The following is a 21,508-nucleotide window of genomic DNA, read 5'->3' as shown; positions in this document are numbered from 1 at the left end:
AACAGGGACTGACAGAACCAAAGATGAACTGAGAAGAGTGGCTGCATCACAATGGTCAATGTGACTGAAGCCGATCCAAGTGAGGGCTGTACCTCTGCGGGGACAATCCCAATGTGGCTACCTTTCCCCCATGACATATGGGATGATGTGTCTCTTTGTTATAGTGGCAACTGCAATTAGGTGAAAAGATACATAGCCAAAGCCAAGCTGTTTGAGAGTGGTGTATCTTGGGGGTGAGGGGAGAGCAGATCCCAGGGTGGCCATCTTCCTCTACATGGTATGGAGTAGCATCTGCTGATAAATGAGGTCTACCACATAAGTACAGGAATTCTCTGCTCCCTCAAATAACTGATGTATTAGAGAACATATTACAGTCTCTGAAAGTAACATGTTTGGGATAAGAGCATAAACAGGCGGTGACAGCTGTTGTACGGTGTTTGCTCTGGGCAGTAAGACATGCAGCTGAGGCTAAGCTGTCTGCCCAAAAGGAACTTGCCCATGTAAGGGCAGAATTACAACGGGGAAAAACATGTGCATTCTATGCTTAGCATTCCCCTCTGATTTTGTGGGAAAGTTGGGAAAGAGGAGGATGAGATGGAGTTGTTGGCTTGCCATATTTACAGTGGACAGAATGCATGGGAAAGAGAACCCGTGAGAAAAAGTAAAAGAACAAGAAGGAAAAGATGAAGTAACAGAAGAGCCCTCAGGTCTGACCTTTAACACAGAGGAAGAGAAAATCTATGATTCAGCATGTGCATGGGTGGGCTTAATAATGGCCAATACAGGAAACTACGATGACCAAGAATTATTCTGCCTCTGAACTTGTCTGGGAAAGACTTTTAAACAAGGAATGGAAGAGCCTGGCTCATGGAACAGTGGGATCAGTCTGGGTGCTACAAATGCAGAGAACACAAAGTAATTACACTATCCATCCTTCCTTGAGATGAAGGCTGAATAATCCAAGGCAAGATGAAGGAAATAAGTATCTCCTAAACTGGCTCATACAAGTCATCAGAGACACTTGGTTATCACTGGCCTGGGTTCCCGTCAACATTAGGAACCAGAGGGTAATAGAAAATGGACAGCTATTACTGAAGAAAGTGAGTATGAGAGAGGCAGAGCCTGATGCTCGGTTCACTGGGCCAATGTACTGTGTGCACCAGAATTAAGTTAATTCAGCCTCGACTCTGGACTGGTACAGAGTCTTAGTGGCTCTGCTGTGTCCCACAGCAAGATATGATGTGGATGAAGGAGGAGAGAGAGGCTCTGGCAGAACCATCAGTTTGTAAAGTACAAAAGCAATCAATCTGGGATGACAGAAGAGCAAAGCAGACACAGGAGCCTGTTGGGTCACTCAAGTGCAAATGCAGAAAGATTTGTGTCAGGTGGCATTCCTAGGGGAAAAGTTGACAGTAAATCAAATTAGTGTTAGTTGAGTCTGGAAGGCTTTAAAGCCACAACAATTACTCATAGAAGACATAAATGATAAAAGAAGAAGACGGTGACAAAGATTAAGCTTATTATAGAGAAAATAGCTATCTATATAAAATATGCTACATATATTGTTCCCCTAAAAGAAAGTATACTGGGTACAGAGATTATCCACTTAGCCAGACATGACCAATGCAGAGGCAGTAGCCACAGTACTGGCCTGTCAGACAGGCCAGGAAAGCCAGCTCAGTGGCAGGCACCACAGGTTAGATTGAGGTCCAGCTCCCCACTTAGGCCTGAGTCGAGGAATCACCGAGACTGCTGGGGCTGGGCATCTCATGCAGCAGTATTCCCTGGACAACCTTCTGTGGGTTTCCACTGAGGTAGGAAATGCACCCAGGGCAGATGGAGAGGTGTCCTCCCCCTTGAGGCTGCTGCTCCTAACACTGCTTTCCACAGCTGATGTCAGTGATGGAATTTTTCACTCTATATTAGACCTGTACCATGTTTCTTCTTAGTCACTCAAGAGCAATTAAAAGCTGCTGAGAGGGGACAGTAACAGGCCTTCGAGCTCCTGCACACCCTCTGTAAAAAAAGGCTACATTATATAAAGCAAACCTAAAGTACCTCACTGATTTGGGAAAACATCTTTTAATTTTACTTTATTTTATTTTTGGTTTTTTGAGACAGGGTTTCCTCTGTGTAATAGCCCTGGCTGTCCTAGACTCACTCTGAAGACCAGGGTGCCCTCTAAGTCTCAGAGATCCACCTGCCTCTGCCTCCCGAGTGCTGGGATTAAAGGTGTGCCCCACCACGCCCAACTTGGAAAAACATCTTAAAGAACATTAAAATAGCAGTTGGAGAGTCTTAATGAAGATAAGCTGTATGGGTGGGGAAAGATGTTTCCTGGGAGCTATAAAGTATGAGCTGTTCACCAGGGAGGTCCCTAGGGACACATAAACCACAAGGGTATTGACACTACTGTTGCTTGCATGCCAAAAGTAGGTGGTAAGACCACGTTGCTTAAAATACTGTACTTCTTGTCTCTAGGGCATGGAAAAAAATGTTCCTGGATAAGGCAGGAAGCTCCCACTCTCCTAGCTGGCTTTCACTGTTCTGACGCAGCCAAGGCCACTACACTGCAAGAAACTCGTGTCTGAAATTATAATCCAGGACAAAACTGTGACTAGGGAGGTCATAGACCCAAGTAGGGAAGTAACTGCATAAACAGACAGGTGTCTATCAAAATGCTTTTTAAACATTTGTGTTTATGCCCAAATATTTCTAATGCTGTCGGCCTCAGATGTGGAGGGAAATCTCTTTTTTGCAGTTGCTACTTGTTACTGCAGAGAGTCCTTACTGGACAGCTCAGCCACTAACGGTAGAAATGGGGTAGAAAAAGTGTAGGAGCTGGTGACAGGCCTGAGCATTGAGTAGCCAGTTCCTCTCTTCTGCTGAGGCAAGAGAGACTCACAAGACTTGGAAAGCCAAGGAAACGCGTGGGCTAAAGAAGTGTGGTGGTTACAAGGCTCACAAGGGCTCTCTGCTACCTCATAAAAGCAGTGAAAATTCCATAGAGCTGACTACAAACTCGGTAGAGCGTTCCAGGAATACAGTTTTTGTGAATCGTCAAGAATTTGTGATAGGAGGCACTTCTAAGTCACCTGTAAGTAATCATTTAGCCATTCTCCTGCAGATTATCCCAACAAACTCATTGATTCAGTAACATAGCTTTGGGTGGAATCTGAGCTGCTGCTGGTGCCCTATGAAGGGTGAATAGAAGTTTGTTCATGTCTCCCAGGAGAAGTCACAGAGCATCAACCGAGAAGGTATCAACTCTCACCTCCGACAGCCAGCCTGTTCACGCTCCAGAGCATGAACCTCAGCATTCCAGAACAGACTACTCATATGTATCAACCTCTGCTCCCTGATAACTTCAAAGCCTGTAGGAGAGGCGGTACAGTGAGGTGAGCTAGCAGTAAGCTCTGTAGAGAGAACTCTCGGATTCCAATCTTCTGATGACTAGTTATGTTTCTTAGTCAAGTTATTGTATATACATTGCCTTATGTATAAAATGCCATAATCATTGTACTTACATCATAGGTTTTATTTTTTAAATACAGGTTTTCATATACCTGGGTTGGGCTCATTCCTTCCACACAAGAAGACCTGAATGGGGTTGCATTTGGTTACGTCATGAAGCAGTATGAGGCCCATGCAAATCTTTATATATCATGGAGTCTGAGTGAAAATGGCCCTGTAGGCTCATAGATTAGAATACTTGGTCCTCAGTTGGTAGGACTATCTGGGAAGAATCAGGAGATGTATCCTTGTGGGAGGAGGTGTACCGTGGGAGACAGGCTTTAAGGTTTCAGAAGCCCATTCAATTCCATTAGCTATTTCTGCCTCATGGTTGTATTTCAGTATACAGGCTCTCAGCTACTGCGCCAGCAGGGTGCCTGTCTGCTGCCATGCTTCCCCCCTGCAACTGTAAGTCCAAATTAAACACTTCCTTATATAAGTTGTCTCAGTCACGGAGTTTTCAATAGAAAAGTAACTAAGACACATATACCCATGGTCAAGCATGGCGAGTATCACAGAAATGGGCATTTAATGAGACTCTGGGCTTGATTCCCACCGATACAGATAAAGGGGCGAAACATTACCATCAACAATATATGCTCTCTCCATGTAGCCCACACCTTAAGGCGCCACTTCACATCTTCCAGTAACATCCTTAACATCTCGTAAAACATAAGACTGGCACCCCGAGAGCAACACTGCCTGGCTTCTGCTATGAACCACAGCTAAATACACGTTCCATAGAGGACTGAAAAGGAGCAACTGATATATCAATCCAAAAACCTATTACAAAGCTGATGAAATTAAGATACACGGCCAGAGATTTCCCCACCCAAGGGCTGTCCCATTCTCCTTACAATAACCACGGAAGGAGTTCCAAGCATTGGGGAGGTATGTGTGTTGTACAGAGGAATTCTGCTGCTGCTGCTGTAGAGTCTGCCCTTGTGTGGAAGAACTGCCCTGGATATGGGACGGGCTGAGCCCCTGCTGTGCCTGCTGGGCAGAGGGGCTCAATGGCTGCCCAGCTACCTGGGGAGAAAGAGAAAACAAAAGGAGAAAATTGTGAAATTCCAGGATCCTTAAGACGTATAAATTATATATACTTGGTTTTTTCAAGACAGGGTTTCTCTGTGTAGCCTTGGCTGTCCTGGACTTGCTTTGTAGACCAGGCTGGGTCAAACTTAGAGAGATCTGCTTGCCTCTGCCTCCCCCAATTGCTGGGGTTACAGGCATGCACCACTACACCTGGCTCATAAGATTTTAAAATAAGAGTAGAATTAATGAAAAACAATCATAATTCTGAAACTCTGTATTTTTTTCCAAAGGGTAATCTACAAAGATACTAAAACAATTAATTCCAATTAAATTGCTGGAGAAGTATACATTGGCTAAGCTTAAACCAAAAAAGGTAGAACAGCTTGCCCGGCCACATTGGTAACCACTGTGCATGGAAGCGCAGCCCAGACACCGTGGTTCTCCTTGAGCTGTCTTGCCAATCCACCAATCCATCTTGCCAATCTTAGAGTGGAGCTAAGAGCAGGAGCTCACCAGGCATCTGGTGGGGAGCTGACCCCATCCCATGACAAGCCACATTCCACCATCTGCAGCTCAAGCCCTTCCATGGACCAACTCCTCAGCACTTTCCAACTCTTTCCAAATATCACCCACTGCTCCTCTAAATCTGTTATAATTTCCTATCTCCTTTTGTACTCAAAATGTTTTTAGAACATAAATCTCTCCCTTGATGCCATGCCAAGCACATAGTCTCCCTTCAAGAACTAATTCGAAAACTAAAGGACAAAAATGTCTTTGATTCCCAGCTAACCAGAATTGCTCCCTCCTCTGAATTTCCACACCTCCCTTTACATCCCAGTGACAGGCTCCACCTTATTCCACAGTCATTGTTCCAAGTCATGGGAGCAGCTGAAGGCTCCTGCTGTAGGATGGAGAGGCTGGCGTTTTGTTTTCATTTTCACACCTTACACCACAGAGCCCCACTGGGAAGCCAGTAACTTGTTGTGAGAATGTTTGCAATAATGACATAGAAGTGGGGACTACAGTAAAATTGGAGAGTACAAATATAGTGACGTCATCTCGATGGCCAAGGATAATGGGTTCACTGTTATTAATCTGATAGTCCCCGATGTCACCTTGACTCTCTGCATTACCTATGACGAAATATACCTGGGATGATACTGGAGCAGCGGCGGCAGGCTCTGTGACCTGGATGTGCTGCACCTGGATGGCATGCTGTGTGTAAGTCTGAGGATCATGCAGTTGTCCAACGTCCACTGTGGACTGCTGAGACTGGTGCGGGGAAGTGGCCTGGAGGGAAAAAAGAAATGGTTAAAAACTGAATACATACTAAGTGAGGTTAAAAGACATCTCCCAGAGAGAGCATTTGCCTAAAAATAATATCCCCTGGCAGGTGAATCTGACGAGAGGTTGAGTTTGAGGAAAACTGGGCCCATTTAATGAGACCATGTTTTCAAAACAGTAAATCAAAGTCAGGCATGGTGGTGCATCTCTTTAATCCAGAACTCAGGAGACAGAAGCAAGTGCATCTCTCTGAGTTTAAGGCCATCCTGGTCTACAAGCAAGCTCCAGGCCAGACAAAGCTACAGAGCGAGACTCATCTTAAAAAAAAAAAAAAACAAACTAGTGCCAGGTGTGGTGGCACATGCCTTTAATCCCAGCACTTGGGAGGCAGAGGCAGGTGATCTTGGTGAGTTAAAGGCCAGCCTAGTCTACAAAGTAAGTCCAGGACAGCCAGGGCTACACAGAGAAACCCTGTCTTGAAAAACACAACCAAACCAAACCAAACAAACAAACAAACAAAAAAATATAATAAATAAATCAAGTAAGGAATGGTCGATGGCAGACTGACAGTGGTAAGTACCAATTTGCATACATTTAAAACTGTGTTGGTTTCACATTTTTGAGACTAAATTATTTGTAAGTGATAATGTTCATTTATGTTCTTAAGTCCACTTCCTCACAGCATAGCTAAAGGGAGCATCGATTCTGGGAGACATGCTTCCTTTAGTCCACAATGAGCAAGCACGGCTAGTCATTGTCTAGTAGAGGCACACAGTGACAGCTCTATTCCAAGTGGAGCTGACTGGGGCTGGAGAGACGGCAAGTGAGTGAAAATCCTTACGGCTCTTCCAGAGGACCCAAGTTCGGTTCCCAGCACCCACACTTTACAGCACCTATAATTCCAGTTTCAGAGGATCCAACACCCTTTTCTGACCTCCATAAGCACCAGACAGAATATACTTTAATAGACATAATAATAATAATAATAATAATAATAATAATAATAATAATAATAACAACAACAACAATAACAACAACATATACTACAGGAGCTGACTGATAGGAAGATAATTAAAATTACTCCTAAAATCTCTCACTGGAATAAATAATTCAATGTCCATGTAGGTATTCCTCAGACTGGCTCATTATGAAATAGTCAGCCAGGGGACTGGAGAGATGGCTCAGAGGTTAAGAGCACTGGCTGCTCTTCTAAATGTCCTGAGTTCAATTCCCAGCACCCACATGGTGGCTCATAACCATCTATAATGAGATCTGGTGGCCTCTTGTGGCATGCAAGTGTACATGCAGGCATAATACTATATACATAAATAAATAAATCTTAAAAAAAAAAAAGAGCCAGAAGAGGAACAGCTCAGAAAGAGGTGTCACTAGGCTGTACAGTCTGGCTGTGTGTACAAAAGATGAGACCTTCTGACCACAGTAGAAACTTCTTCTCTTCTGAGTCTAGTGCCATCATGAGGGGCAGAAGAAAGAAGGCTGCGGAGATGGTATTTTCCTAACGCCTCAGCCTCAGGACTTCTCTATCAGCTGCACCTTACTCAAAGCCAAGGATGTGTCTGCTGACTCTGGCTACCACGGTGGCCATTGGTAATACAGTGTTCACGGAGGGGAAGAAAAACACCGTCACAGTACCGGAGCCACTTGCACCACTTGAAGCTGTATGTGCTGAGGTTGTTGCAGACCAGACGCCGACTGAGACACAGGGATATACTGAATCCTCTGGTAGTCCCCCTGAGGTGTTCGGTAATCTGTTGTTAAGGTCTGGGACAGTTCTGTCATTGCCTGAGTTAGCAGATCTGTTGTCTAGAAGAAGAAAAAAAAATCACAGAACATATGAGTAAAAACACTGCAGCAATTTCGGAGCTCTTAGCTCCATCTACAATTCAGTTTGGCATAGGGTGCATCAAGAGGGCTTGACTCTGGCCCAGTGGATCTGCTCTGAGTTGCTGATATCACTGGGAAGGAAACATTAAAAGTTTCCTGCTCCTTCTTTGCAGAGATTTGGAAAGCACTGGCAAGGAGACCCAAGGACAAGCACGATGCTGCAAGTAGCAAGCTAAGAGTAAGTGACCCCACCTGCACCAATTAATAAATGATTGGCATGACTTTGTTGTTGAAAGAGAGGGTGGGCACTGAAGGGAAGAACACGCTCTTCCTAGACACCCACTTACCACCACAGTCTCTCCAGTGGCACTATCTGTTGTTAAGACAGCTGGGGTGGCACTGATCACGGCTGTCGTCAGGGGCGTATGGATGGTGTTGGGAAGCTGGGCATACTCTGGGTGTTTCTTTCGAATGTGTTGGACCATCTTGGTCTGAAAAATGAAGGAAAAATAAAGAAATAATTACTTCAGCTAAAGCAGAAATAGTTTAAGTTTAGGGCCAAATTGTGCTAGACAGCAAGACCTTGTCTCAAAATAATGCAAAAAGAACAATGACCAGAATTAGCAACTTTCCCACATGCAAGTGCTCCAAAGATGCTTAAAGTGCTTCCTCTGATGCCTGTAAAAATGTTGTCTCAGGCAGGTGTTGTGGCACCACCTGTAATCCCAACACTCAGGAGACAGAGGCAGACCGATCTCTGTGAGTACTTTTTTTTTTTTAAGAGAGGGTTTCCCTGTGTAGCCTTGGCTGTCCTGAACTCACTTTGTAGACCAGGCTGGCCTTGAACTCACAGTGATGCGCCTGCCTCTGCCTCCCTAGTGCTGTGATTAAAGGCGTGTGCCACCACACCCAGGCTCAATCTTTTTTTTTTTAAAGATTTATTTATTACGTATACAGTGTTCTGCCTGCATATATAAGCCTGCATGCTAGAAGAGGCACTTGATCTCATTATAAATGGTTGTAAGACATCACATGGTTGCTGGGAATTGAACTCAGGACCTTTGGAAGAGCAGCCAGTGCTGTTCACCTCTGAGTCATCTCTCCAGCCCAATCTCTATGAGTTCTAAGGCAGCCTGGTCTATAGAGTTCCAGGACGGCCATGGCTACACAAAGAAACCCTAGCTAAAAGAAGAAGAAGAAGAAGAAGAAGAAGAAGAAGAAGAAGAAGAAGAAGAAGAAGAAGAAGAAGAAGAAGAAGAAGAAGAAGAAGAAGAAGAAGTAGTAGTAGTAGTAGTAGTAGTAGTAGTAGTAGTAGTATTGTCTGTTTTACATGGAGGGGGCTTCCTTGGTTAATTTTTGTCGTTTGTTTTAGCGAAGGACAATGCTTGTGTACATAAGGCCCACCTCCTTGGGAAGCTAAGGCAGAAACGATCACTTGAGCCTGGGAGTTTGAGGTGAACCTGGGAAACACAGAGAGATCCTATCTCCTAAATTCAATTTAAAGAGAAGATCAAAGCAGCAGTGCCAACACTCCGGAAGCCACCACACTGTGGAAAGCAGTATAAGGGTATAGGATGTGGGGAGAAGAGAGCAGGAGGAGGAGAAATAAAAAAGTACACGATTCCACACCAGCAAATAGCATCCAAATACCTCACCCTTATCCCCAATCCCCAAGAAGGCCTGAAGCAGTTAGTCACTGGCCATAGAAGTCCCCTTTTCAGGAACTTCCTTCTCACTTCCTGTACAGTGATTCAGGCTGAGCTTGTAAAGTGTGGGCAAAGAACACTCAAGCATAGGGCCCTGAGCAGGCCAAGGTAGAGAAAGCAGCTGAGTGCTGAGTGCTCAGACCAGCAAATAGCAATACTCTACTCTGGAGGCGAGTACACCATCCCCTGCCCATTCCTCGCTGTGTGCCTTGCATTTATAGGTCTCCTTCAGCCACAGGACACCTGGACAAGAAAGCTATGGCATCTTTGCGTAAAGGTCGTGACGTCATGCTTGGTCAGAGCCGGCGCCATACCTTACTGCTATACTGCTTGGAGCAGTGTGGGCAGCAGACAGGGGGGGTGGCGATGGTGCCGGTCAGCTGGGTGTGGGTGCTCAGCATAGGGTCAGGCTCTCCAGGGCCAGCAGGACGAAGTTTCCGAATGCTTGGTGGGAGCTCAGCTCCTGGATGGTTCTTCAGAATATGGGCTTTACGCTTGCTAGCACTCTTGTAAACCTGCAAATTTAAATATTTGGCGATGAAAACAGCATACGGTTCTACTTTCCTACTTAAAGCCAAGTAAGACATTTCATTCTAAGAACAGGAAAAAAAAAATGTATTGAGCAGCCCAAAATAAATATCAACAAGGCATGGTATACGGTGGGGCATATCCGTAATCTCAGCTCTCAAAAGACTGTAGCAGGAGACTAGATGACTGTTTCCTTAGTGCTAGGATAAATGGCATGCACTACCACTTCCAGCTACATTAATGTTTTAATTAAAATTTTTTGTTAAAAAATATGTGTACATATATATCTGCGTATATGCATGTATAAGTGCAGGTGTCCACAGAGTCCAGTTGTGAGCCACCTGATGTGAGTGCTCTCTGGTAGTGCACCAAATGCTCTCAACCACTGAACCATCTCTTCAGCCCCTAAAAACTTGTGTGTGTGTCCATAATTACACCCTGTTTGTGCAGTGCCCATGAAAGACGAGAGAGGGCATCACATCCCTTGGAGCTGGAGTTACAAGAGGTTGAACTGCTCCATGTAGGTAGAGGAGACAGAATTCTTGGCACTTGCTCTTAACCACAGAGCCATCCACAGCCCTTGGCTTCCAGTGAGGCTTGCCTTTCTCTGGTAGGCATCCAGCAGCCCAGCAGGAGGAAGATTTTGCTTTTGCTTTTGCTTTTACCTTATCACAATACTGACAGAAGTAATCTCGGTTGGGTTTTATGATGGGTAGGGTTAACTCAGGCACCTCTTCAATCTTCATGTCTGGATGCCTCTTTGATAAGTGATTTACCTGGAAAGGAGAGACCCCCGGGGAGAGAGCCATTACAAACCGACGTTAAGCAAAGGCCTCTGGGAGTGAGGGCCAGTGCTCACAAGAGTAAGGCCTTTGCCCAGAGCTAGCCTGATGAGCCCCTGGACACCCAAGTGTCTGTGGACGCTGTTGACAGGAGTTAGTAAATCACTTAGCAAATGCCAGCAGGTGAGCTGGTCACCCAGAGCCCCATCCACAGTCTCTGTCAGAAGAGCAAGTTAGAGAAAGGACACGCCCTGGGCCCTGATGAATTACGCTCATGCAAACCCGGCTTTCATTTTTAAATTGTCTTACTGAGACTGCTAAATAGATACAAAGTAAGGGTCTAAATTTTAACTGCTAAGACTTTCTCACCACCTTAGCGGATATATGTGGTCTGAGTCAGCGGGAAGCACTGAAATGTCCTGATGTTTCCTAATCTGGGGCCACACTCCCTGCTGTCAAGAGACGTTTCCTTCTGTCACTGTTTCCTAACTGGACAAAGATGGCACTGCTAGGGAACAGTGGGAAAGAGATAAAGACCCCATTGGAAAGAATATTAAACAAACAAGAGGAGGGAAATAGGCTGAGACAAGACCAAGGAAAACAAACTAATAATGAAAAGATAGAGGTCGGGGCTTGAGAGATGGCTCAGAGGTGAAGAGCACTGGCTGCTCTTCCAAAGGGCCTGAGTTTAATTCCCAGCAACCACATGATGGCTCACAACCATCTATAATGAAAGCTGGTGCCTTCTTCTGGCATGCAGGCACACATGCAGGCAAAACACTGTATACACAATAAATAAATCTTTTTTAAAAAGAAGAAGAAATAAAAAGAAAAGACAGAGGTCTAGGGATGTCACTTAATGGGAGAGCACATGGCAAATAGGTACAAGGTCCCAGGCTCCAGGCATCAGGAGGGGGAAGGGAAGGGCATGGAGACTTTCTTTCAAAAGGTCATCAAAACAGTAGATCAGAAGGGCAAAGGGACACAGAAAGAAATGAAGTCCAAGCTGGGGACTGCTAGCTTTTCCTCTCCCCTAGCCACTAACTGACACATCCACAAATCTAATTTGGTAAGGCTCATTACCACTAACAGATCTGGACCAGGAACTGACCAGCATGCCTCGCCTCCGGAAGCCCATCATGCACAGGCGGCACTTGAACGTGAAGCTGTCGTAGTCTGTGGATGTGATGCGTGGCTTGAAGGTCTTGGAGCGGCTGATGCGGTCAGCCTTCTTGGCCTCCCGTTCAGGGTTATGCATCCTTTGCATGTGCTCCCGGAGTTTGTCTTTTCGCTATTTGGAGAAATTTTGTTTAAAAGGGGTAAAGGCACGGATAGAAATATTAAAAAACAAACAAACAAATAAAACGCACTGATTCCTTGGAAACCTGCTGACTACTCGAGCTAGGGAAGTAGGTAGGCTAAGTGCAGATCTTCACTTCTTTCACCAAATCCATTCCCCAGCCTCATCCCCACCTGCCAAGCCCCAGCTCCAGGGGATCACACAGATCTTCCTCTCTAATTTTTAAAAACATTTATTTATTTATTTATTTATTTATTTATTATGTATACAGTGCTCTGTCTGTATGTACACCAGAAGAGGACATCAGATCACATTATAGATGGTTGTAAGCCACCACGTGGTTGCTGGGAAGTGAACTCAGGACCTCTGGGAGAGCAGCCAGTGCTCTTAACCTCTGAGCCATCTCTCCAGCCACACCCCCCATCCCCACCCCCATCTCTAATTTTTTGAAAGAAAATGGCCCCATAGTCTCACAGGGAGTAGCGCTACTAGGAGGTGTGGCTTTGCCTGAGTAGGTGTAGATTTGGAGGAAGTAGGTTACTGGAGGCAGCTTTGAGGTCTCAGAGGCTCATTCGCTTCTTGCTGCCTGCGGATCCAGATGTAGACCTCTCAGCTTCCTCTCCAGCACCATGTCTGCCTGCATGCTGGCATGCTCCCTCCCATGATGAAAATGGACTAAGCCTCTGAACTGTAAGCCAGCCCCAACTAAATATTCTCCTTTATAAGAGTTGCCATGGTCATGGTGGCTCTTCACAGCAATAAAACCCTAAGACACCCTCTAAACCACTCCCTACTCACCAACTGTAGCCGCGTTCCCTGGGGCCCTGTCAGCTAAGCCTGCCAGCAAAGCGAGTGGCTGAGTTCAGATCTTCACTCTCCTTCTCTCCGCCACCCCCAACCCCCCAGTTTCATCCCCAGCTCTGTAGCAGACTACCTGCTGGACTCTCTTTGCTTTCTGCCCTCATTCCCAGGGACTAAGCAGATTTCCCACCTGTAGACCCCTTAGTCCCCACCTTCCAGCCCATTTGTATTCCTAAGGATCAGTCCCTAATTCCTAAAAACACGCTTTACCAGGAACCCCCAGGGGCCACATCCTGCTAGATTCTCTCAGGTAACACACAGCTGCCATAACCCACTCCTAACAAACGGCCAGGACAACTGAGACTAAGGAATAAAATGTACCTAGAACTACAACCATCCCAAACCCAGATGCCTAGAAGCCAGGCAGCCTGAAAACGCAATCAGTAACAGCCAGGGCAGTATGTCTCCACTAGAGCCCAGCAGCCTACCACAGAGACCCTGAGAACTGCAACATAGTCGAAGCGCAAGAAAAAGAGCTTCAAACAAGCTTTATGAATATGATAGAGGGCCTAAAAGAGGAAATGAATAAATCCCTTAAAGAAATCTTTGAAAACATAAACAGTGGGAGGAAATTAATAAAACAGTTAAAGATCTAAAAGTGGAAATGGAATCAATAAAGAAACCCAAACTGACGGAAATCCAGAAATGAAAAATTTAGGAACTCAAACAGGAACCTGAAAGGCAAGCCTTGACAACAGAATACAAGAGATTAAAGACACAATAGAAGAAACAGATACCATAGTCAAAGAAAGTTAAATCTAAAAAACTAGCAAAAACATCTAAGAAATCTGGAACACCATAAAAAGACCAAACCTAAGAATAACAGGAATAGAGGGAGGAGAAGAAACCTGGGTCAAAGGCACAGAAAATATTTTCGACAAAGCTGGATGGTGGAGGCATATGCCTTTAATCCCAGCACTCAGAAGGCAGAGGCAGGTGGATCTCTGTGAGTTCAAGGTCAGCCTGGTCTACATAGTGAGGTTCAGGATATCCAGAACTACACAGAGAAACTCTGTCTCAAAATATGCCCCCATTTTTTTCAACAAAATCACAGAAGAAAATTTCCCTAACCTAAAGAAGGACATGCCTATCAAGGTACAAAAGTTCATAGAACACCAAATAGAAGGGACAAAAAACGAAATTCTACTCTCCACACAATATTCAAAATTTTAAATATGCAGAACAAATAAAAATATTATAAGCTGCAAAGGCAAAAGGCCAAGTAACATATAAAGTTAGACGATGTGTTTGTTATTCTATATTATGATATTGGAATAGCATCTGACTTCTCAATGGAGATTCTAAAAGCCAGAATGTTCTGGACAGACAGATGTTCTATAGACTCCAAGACAGCACAGATGCCAGCCCAGATTACTATATCCAGTAAAACTTTTAATCATAATAGATGAAGAAAACAAGACATTTCATGATAAACCCAAATTTAAGCAGTAATAATCTACAAATCCAATAGTGCAAAAGGCAATAGAGGGAAACGCCAACCTAAAGAGGTTGAAAACACAGGGATAAATAATTCCAAACTAGCTAATCAAAAGATGAGGAAGCACATGCATGTACACACACACACACACACTACCTTACAACAACAGAAATAACAGGAATCAAGAAGACTCTGCTCATCAGCACCTCTAGAAACAAGGCGAGGCTGGCCGCGCTCTCCATCCCTCCTATTCAATGTAGTACTTGGAAGTCTTAGCTAGAGCAACAGGGCAACTGAAGAAGATCAAGGGGATAAAAATCAAAAGGGAAGAAGTCAAACTATCTTTATTTGCAGACCCTAAAAATTCTATCAGGAAATTCCTATAACTGATAATCACTTTCAACAAAGTGGCTAGATACAAAGTTAACTCAGAAAAATCAGTACCTTCCTATAGGCAAATGACAAATGGAACTAGAAAGAAATCAGGGAAGGAACACCTTTCACAATGGCCTCAAGTAGTAAAAAATTTCCTGGGCTAACTCTAACCAAGCAAGTGAAAGACTTGTATAATAAGAACTTCAAGGCTGGGCATGGTGGCACACGCCTTTAATCTCAGCACTCGGGAGGCAGAGGCAGGCGGATCACTGTGAGTTCGAGGCCAGCCTGGTCTACAAAGTGAGTCCAGGACAGCCAAGGCTACACAGAGAAACCTTGTCTCGGAAAAACCCAAAAAACAAAAAACCTTCAAAACATGGAAAAGAGAACTTGAAGAAGATAACAGGAGATGGAAAGAGCACCCATGCTCATGGATTAGTAGGACTAGCATGCTAAAAACGGCCATCCTACCGAAAATAATCTACAGATTTTATGCAGTCCGCATCAAAATTCCAACACAATTATTCACACATCTTGAAAGGACAATTTTCAGCTTCATATGGAAACAGTAAAAAACAAAACCAAAACAGAACAATGAAACACAACAACAAAACAGGATAGCTTAAAACAATCCTGAATGCGTGCAGGTAACCATGGAGGCCAGAGGGGGTGTGGGATCCCCTGGAGATGAAGCGCAGGGTGGTTGTAAACTGTCCAACGTGAGTGCTGGGAACTAAACCTGCCTTCCCTGGAAGAGCAGTAAGTGCCCTTAGCCACTAAGTCACTGTCGCTCCCAGATTGGGTTTTAGAAAGAAAAGACTTTGCACTTATGCAGAGGAGCTCAACGAATATGTAGAATAAGTTTGGTATTCTTACCAATGGTGGCACACGCCATTACTCCCATCACCCAGGAGGTAGAAGCAGGAAGATAGATCTCTGTGAGTTCGAGGCCAGCCTGGTCTACAAAGTGAGTCCAAGTACAGCCAGGGCTACATATAAAAACCCTGTCTCCAAAAAGAAACCAATTCCAACGATCTGATCTCATGGAGCTCTCTGCTCTTGGAAAATGATTAAACTGTTATTAATCTTGGGAAGATCTTGAGTCATCCCAGGAGGCTAATTCTTCCCCCATCTTTTTTTGGGCACGGGGACTTCCTTCACCACCTGCGTTTTCAGCGCATGTTCTCAGCACTGTGCCTTGAGTGCCGCCATGATCAGGAAGCATGTCAGCAGCTGAGTTCCAGGGAAGGCAGCCTTCACCTACTTGCCCCTGCTAACATGGATACACTGCCATTTCTTCCTGTCGCGCCTGCTCATGCGCCTGGGGTGCTGTGGCAAGATCGCTGTGAGTTTCCCAGTCCGTAGTAAAATATGGGCTCAGAGCATTGTCCTTTACAACAATTTTTCTTTTCGCTGAAGATACAAGGCTGAAGCCTCAGTGTCCTTCCACCCTTCCCTCACTGCCTGTACTCCCCAATCCTCTGCCGCCATTTAATTCCTTTCATTAGTCCACCTTAACTGAATCATTTCCCAAGTCTCAAAGCCCCACACTAATACTGAAGCATCCCATGTGTGCAGTGATCGGCAAATTCTCTGCTGTTAAATGCCCATAAGGCCTTTCCCTCCTATTACCAAAAGCTACCCAGCATCTGGACACTCTGTCCTGCTATTTCTGTTAGCACCCTGAGATTCGTAGCATTCCCAAACATCTAGCCACCCAAGTCACAGTCTTCACTCTCCATCCATGCCGACATTCTGAATTCTCCTTCACACATCTTCTGTCCACAGCCTCTTCCTCAATTTAGACACAGTTCCATGAGGCCTCTCACTTCCCTCACTGCAAAGTAAATTATCAGCATAGCAAGCTGGTTCAACCTAAGTTGCTGGCCAAATCCACCACTGTCCTCTTCCACATGCTCCGTCCATTCCATTGCTCGCACGTCATCGCCTCAGTCCCTACTTCTGCTTACTAAGTTTTCATGCCTCGCTCATTCCTCGTCCTCTCCCTTCCCCTAGCTATGTAAGAGCTATGATGGCGTCACCAGCAAAAGGTCAGCTGGGAATTCAGAACAAGCATTTCATTCAGAGATCAAGAAATGCTCCAGATGAAGTGCTTTCAGCCAGGTAAAATCTTGTGATTCTGAAAGTTGACTTCAATCTGGGAATAAGATCAAATGGCGTTGAAGTAACTCCAAATGGCAAGACTGCCAAGAGAAAGGAGGAGCCAGAGAGGAGGGAGGAGCCAGAGAGGAGGGAGGAGCCAGAGAGGAGGGAGGAGCCAGAGAGGAGGGAGGAGCCAGAGAGGAGGGAGGGGCCAGAAAGGAGGGAGGGGCCAGAGAGGAGGGAGGGGCCAGATCTTGTGCTGTCCTTGACGCTGTGATGAGAACTGTGGGATTTATCTGCATAGAGAATTGCAAAGGGTTTTTTTTTTTTCCCAGAAAAGCCACAACAGCAGTTTTGTTTTCTAGAAAAACTTCCCTGGTTAGAGTCGGAAAAGAGCATTGCAGTCATGGTGGTTGTGGTGCCCACTTGGCCAAGGCATAGGATGTTTTCTATGGACTCCCCTCCCAGCTTTGCTCCACACTGGAGTCAGCCAAAAAAGAAACCAGCAACAGTCTGAAAGATGGGACCAAAGTGGCTGCCATGCTGCACAGTGTCTGGAGGTGGCTTTGGATAGGAAGGTGCTGCGATATCCTCTCTCCCTCCCACTCAGCCACCAACTCTCTTCCTGACTGCCAGATATACTGGCCAACTCCAGACCTGCCCCAAGGATGCAGCCTTCCACCAGCCCTCTATCATGGGATCACACTGTTGTCAAAAGCGTTGGTGTCCCAGACTCCCAGATAAGGCCCCATCTGCCACCCAGAGCAGTGCTTTGGCCAGTGCAATAGTGATTTCCCATGCTCCGCCCTCTGATTTTTACATCTACCCCATAATAAGTTCTTAGTCTTTTCAGGACATCCCTTATTCTCTAACCGTCATAGTAGTTTTGATTCCCTGAACCAACCCTATCTAATAAATTAAATGAAAGTAAAGGAGAAAACAGAAACAGAAATATTTTGTTTTCTTTGTAATTCCTTTTGTTTAAAATTAATATTTATTAATTCATTCATATTACATCTCAATTGCTATCCCATCCCTTGTATCCTCCCAGTCCTCCCTTCTCCTTTTGCTTTTAAAGTTTTTACTACATGTGTTTTATGTGTGAAGGAAACTGCATGCCATGGTGCATGTGTGGGTGTCAAGGAGACAACTTGCAAGAGTCAGTTCTCTCTCAGTGTGTGGTCCAAGGACTGAACTCAAGTTGTTAGTCATAGTGGCAGATGCTTTTAACCACTAAACCATATGGCTGGCTTTTAACCTTCTTAAGCATTAAAATAATGTCTGACATTCAAAAAAATCAGAAAGTATTGAGCCAGGCATAGTGGCACATGCCTATAATCCTAATACTAAGCAGGTGGAGACAGGAGGATCAGGAACTGAAGGCTAGCCTTAATAGGACATCCTATTTGAGGCCAGCCTTGGCTACATGAACAACAACAAAATATTGGATGAATAGAATGAATGGATTAGCAAATACTAACATGAGAACACAGGGATTCCTTTACAAAGAAAGTTTTTGGGTTTGGGGTTTTTGGTTGGGGGGTTTTTTGTTGTTGCTTTTTGTTTGTTTGTTTTTGGATTTTTATTTTGTTTTGTTTGCGTTTTTCAAGAGAGTTTCTATGTGAAGCTTTGGCTGTCCTGGACTTGATTTGTAGACCAGGCTGGCCTCTGCCACCCAAGTGCTGGGATTACAGGCATGCACCACTGCACTCAGCTAAGAAAGTTTTTCATAGAGTTGGAGTAGTTTATTGGTAGGGTTTTTGACTAGCATACATAAAACCCCATATCCAATATAGAAGGTGTGGAGGGCAAGAGGAAAAGAGGAGAGAAGTAAAGAGGGAAAAAGAGGAGATGGGGACAGGGAGAGAGGAAGGAAAAAGAAGAGAGCAGGAAAGGAAAACAAAAATGAAATGTAAAAGTAAAGTGTGAAAGGGGTAAGGTGAGGGCTCAGGCCACTATGCAGAATGTAATAATTTCAAAAGCTAAAGAAAAAATTTTACAGTACCTGAGTAGAGGGTGGTACACACAGGAAAGGAATGGAGAAATGAAGGAAATGGAGGAGAGAGAAGGGAAAGAGGAGAAAGAAAGGGAAGAAAAAGAAAAGAGGAGGAAATAAGATAAGACGAGACCACAGTGGTATGTGCCTGTATTCCCAGGATTTGGCGATAAGGAGTAAAAGCAAGAGAATAATTAAGTTTTAAAACCAGTCTGGTCTACATAGAAAACACTGTCTGGGAAAGAAAACAAAGAAAAATTATAGTGAGAGGCAACTAGGTTAGAGAGGAAAGAGGGAAGGGGGAGAACAAGAAAGAAAGAAAAAAGAAAGGAAGGAAGGAAGGAAAGAGAGAGAGAAAAGAAGATAGGAAAAACTCCAGTCCATTTTATATCGCTCACATTGGACTTCTTTAAAACTTGTGTGTGTGCTCATGTGCAGGTTTGCATGCGCACATGGCCAGAGGATAACCTGTAGAATCAGTCCCCTTCCTCTGAGGATCAAACACAGGCTGTTCAGCCCAGTGGCAAGCACCCCTACCCACTGAACCATCCAGTTTATCAGCCCATTTTGGTTTTTTGAGACAAGGTCTCACTATATACCCAGGATGGCTCTTAATTTGCTACATCATCCAGGCTGGCCACAAACTCATGGCAATCCCCCTGTGTCAACCCCCTGAGAACTGAGATTCCAGGTAGACACTTCCATACAGAGCTCCTAGTGGGATTCTTCAGGGATCTCAATCATGACAATACGCTATAAGCCATCACCAGTGTAATCCACACTCAGTCTATCACGGCGTACAGCAAAGCTTAAGCTTTTTCTTTTTAATGTTCACGTTCCATGAGCATACCTCGCACTTGTCCCCTCCCAAGAATCCATTCCAGATTCATCTCCAGTTTCTTCTTGCTTGTTTAATTTTACTAATCATTAGTGGTGAGGACACTAAAATACCACAAGCAGATGTGAAGGGCAAAGGACACTTTTAGGGGTAGGTTCTGTCCTTCAACTGTGGGATCTGAGTATCAAACTCAGATTAGTGTGGCACTGGCCCTCTGACAAATGACTCCAGCCATGTTTAGCAGTGACCTTCACTGCTCTGAGTCCCCTGCAGACTTCCCCTCGGCCTTTTCTTAATTCCAGGCAGGTTACTGGCTTGGGCTTCATTCTGTTTTCTTTTGGGTTCATTATGTAGCGCAAACTGGCTTGCCCTTTACTAGATAAATAGATAGATAGATAGATAGATAGATAGATAGATAGATAGATAGCTCAGGCTAGCCTCAAATTTAAGCCTCTTCTGCCTTGGCCTCCTGAAGACTGGGATTCCATGCCAAGCTCCCTCTATTTAATCAGAGTCCCCGAAACCAGCACATTCCCCATAGTCTATGCCCTCAGACCTGTTCCCTCTCACATCTTTCTTTTCAGTCCCATCTCTGCCAGAGAAGCTCCTGCTGCTTAGATGACTTACCTGCAGGCTCTTACCTAACTAAATATTCAACAACAAGAAGGAAGACCTGATTTAATTAGTAAGTAAATGCCCTGGGATCTTTGGACTCTGTCAATAGCAATCTAGTTCTACCAACCATTACTTAGGACAGGTGTACAAAGCCTTGAAACAAGTAGGTGTTTGTCCTTAGCCCGATTTGGTCGTGGGCAGGACAGTCCCCTCAGGCAGCGGGTTGACTTCCTACCTTAAACTGCTTCCCACAGGTGGAACATAGGAAGTCCTTGCGGTCGGAATGCCGGAGCATGTGCAGTCTCAGCTTGTCAGGGCGGCAGAAGGCCTTGTCACACTCGGTACACTGGTAGATCTTCTCAGAGTGGAAGCTGCGCACGTGCTTTTTCACCTGGTAGAAAAGACCAGGGGATGCTCAGGCCAACAGAAAGGACCAGAGGTGGCTATGACGCTAGAGGGAGCCAACGCACCTTGAGGACTCTCAGCAGCCTGGTCAGTCACACAGTTACAAGGGAAGACTGCCCGCAGCAACACACACTGTTCTTGTCACAAGGAAACAGAACAGGCCGGAGAGCCCCATGAATCTGACCCTCCCAGGTAACTTAAGGCACAGAAGAAAGAGCACCGCCTGGACCTTTTGTACCATTTTCTTCTTTTTCAAGGCTCAAAGCAGGACTGCTTTGGATTTAAATGAATCTTGTTAAAGATTACGTATAAGAAAGCAAGTCATTTCTCCTTGTTTTTGTTTCTACATATGTAGAGGTAACTTGGCTTCATTACCAGCTGATCCTTTCATACCATCCTATAAAATCAGGTCTGGGATGCAACTCAGTGTAACACAACTGCCTGTGGCCACACACGCTCGAGGCCCTAGGTTCAATCTTAGCTCTGGAAGAAAGGAGTCAGGTTCTGAAGAACGAAAGACAGAGATCAGATGACATTGGCAACATTACTCTGTGAGACAATCATGACGCCTGTCCTCCTCAGCTGGCACATGGGCCCTTGGCTTTCAGAAAATTTACAGCAGAGATGGAATTAGGTTCTGAACTCTCCTAGCTATAAATAATAAACGACAAAGAGCTCTGGGAGAAGATAAAGCGCAGCAGAACTATGTGTGCTGTAGGATGCTGCGACTCCAACAGCCAGCACTAAAGGGGAAAAGGGAAAAGCAAGCAAGCTGCATAGAAGCTCAGGAGGAAGTCCAACCTGCTCCTCTCAGGCACTCGCCTTCATCAGCACTGGAACTCCTGTTACCATTACACTGAGCCTTAACAACTTTTTAACTATGT

General features: G+C 44.9%; 1 protein-coding gene across 3 annotated transcripts in view; it reads right to left on the bottom strand.

Annotated features, from left to right (window-relative positions):
- Window positions 1-21,508, bottom strand: part of PRDM10 (PR/SET domain 10) — a 117,995-nt gene that overhangs the window by 15,498 nt on the left and 80,989 nt on the right. For all 3 annotated transcript variants that reach the window (XM_084781121.1, XM_084781120.1, XM_084781119.1), the window contains 8 exons: window positions 20,455-20,610; window positions 11,805-11,984; window positions 10,577-10,687; window positions 9,698-9,898; window positions 8,025-8,168; window positions 7,486-7,656; window positions 5,698-5,838; window positions 4,371-4,542 (listed from right to left, as the gene is read on the bottom strand). In XM_084781121.1, the coding sequence (XP_084637247.1) occupies window positions 4,371-4,542; window positions 5,698-5,838; window positions 7,486-7,656; window positions 8,025-8,168; window positions 9,698-9,898; window positions 10,577-10,687; window positions 11,805-11,984; window positions 20,455-20,610 (1,276 nt within the window). The remainder of the gene's footprint in view (window positions 1-4,370; window positions 4,543-5,697; window positions 5,839-7,485; window positions 7,657-8,024; window positions 8,169-9,697; window positions 9,899-10,576; window positions 10,688-11,804; window positions 11,985-20,454; window positions 20,611-21,508) is intronic.

Source organism: Acomys minous (assembly GCF_964271855.1).
Source record: "Acomys minous genome assembly, chromosome: 5".
Taxonomy (NCBI): domain Eukaryota; kingdom Metazoa; phylum Chordata; class Mammalia; order Rodentia; family Muridae; genus Acomys; species Acomys minous.
This window is presented reverse-complemented; position numbering and strand designations above follow the sequence as displayed.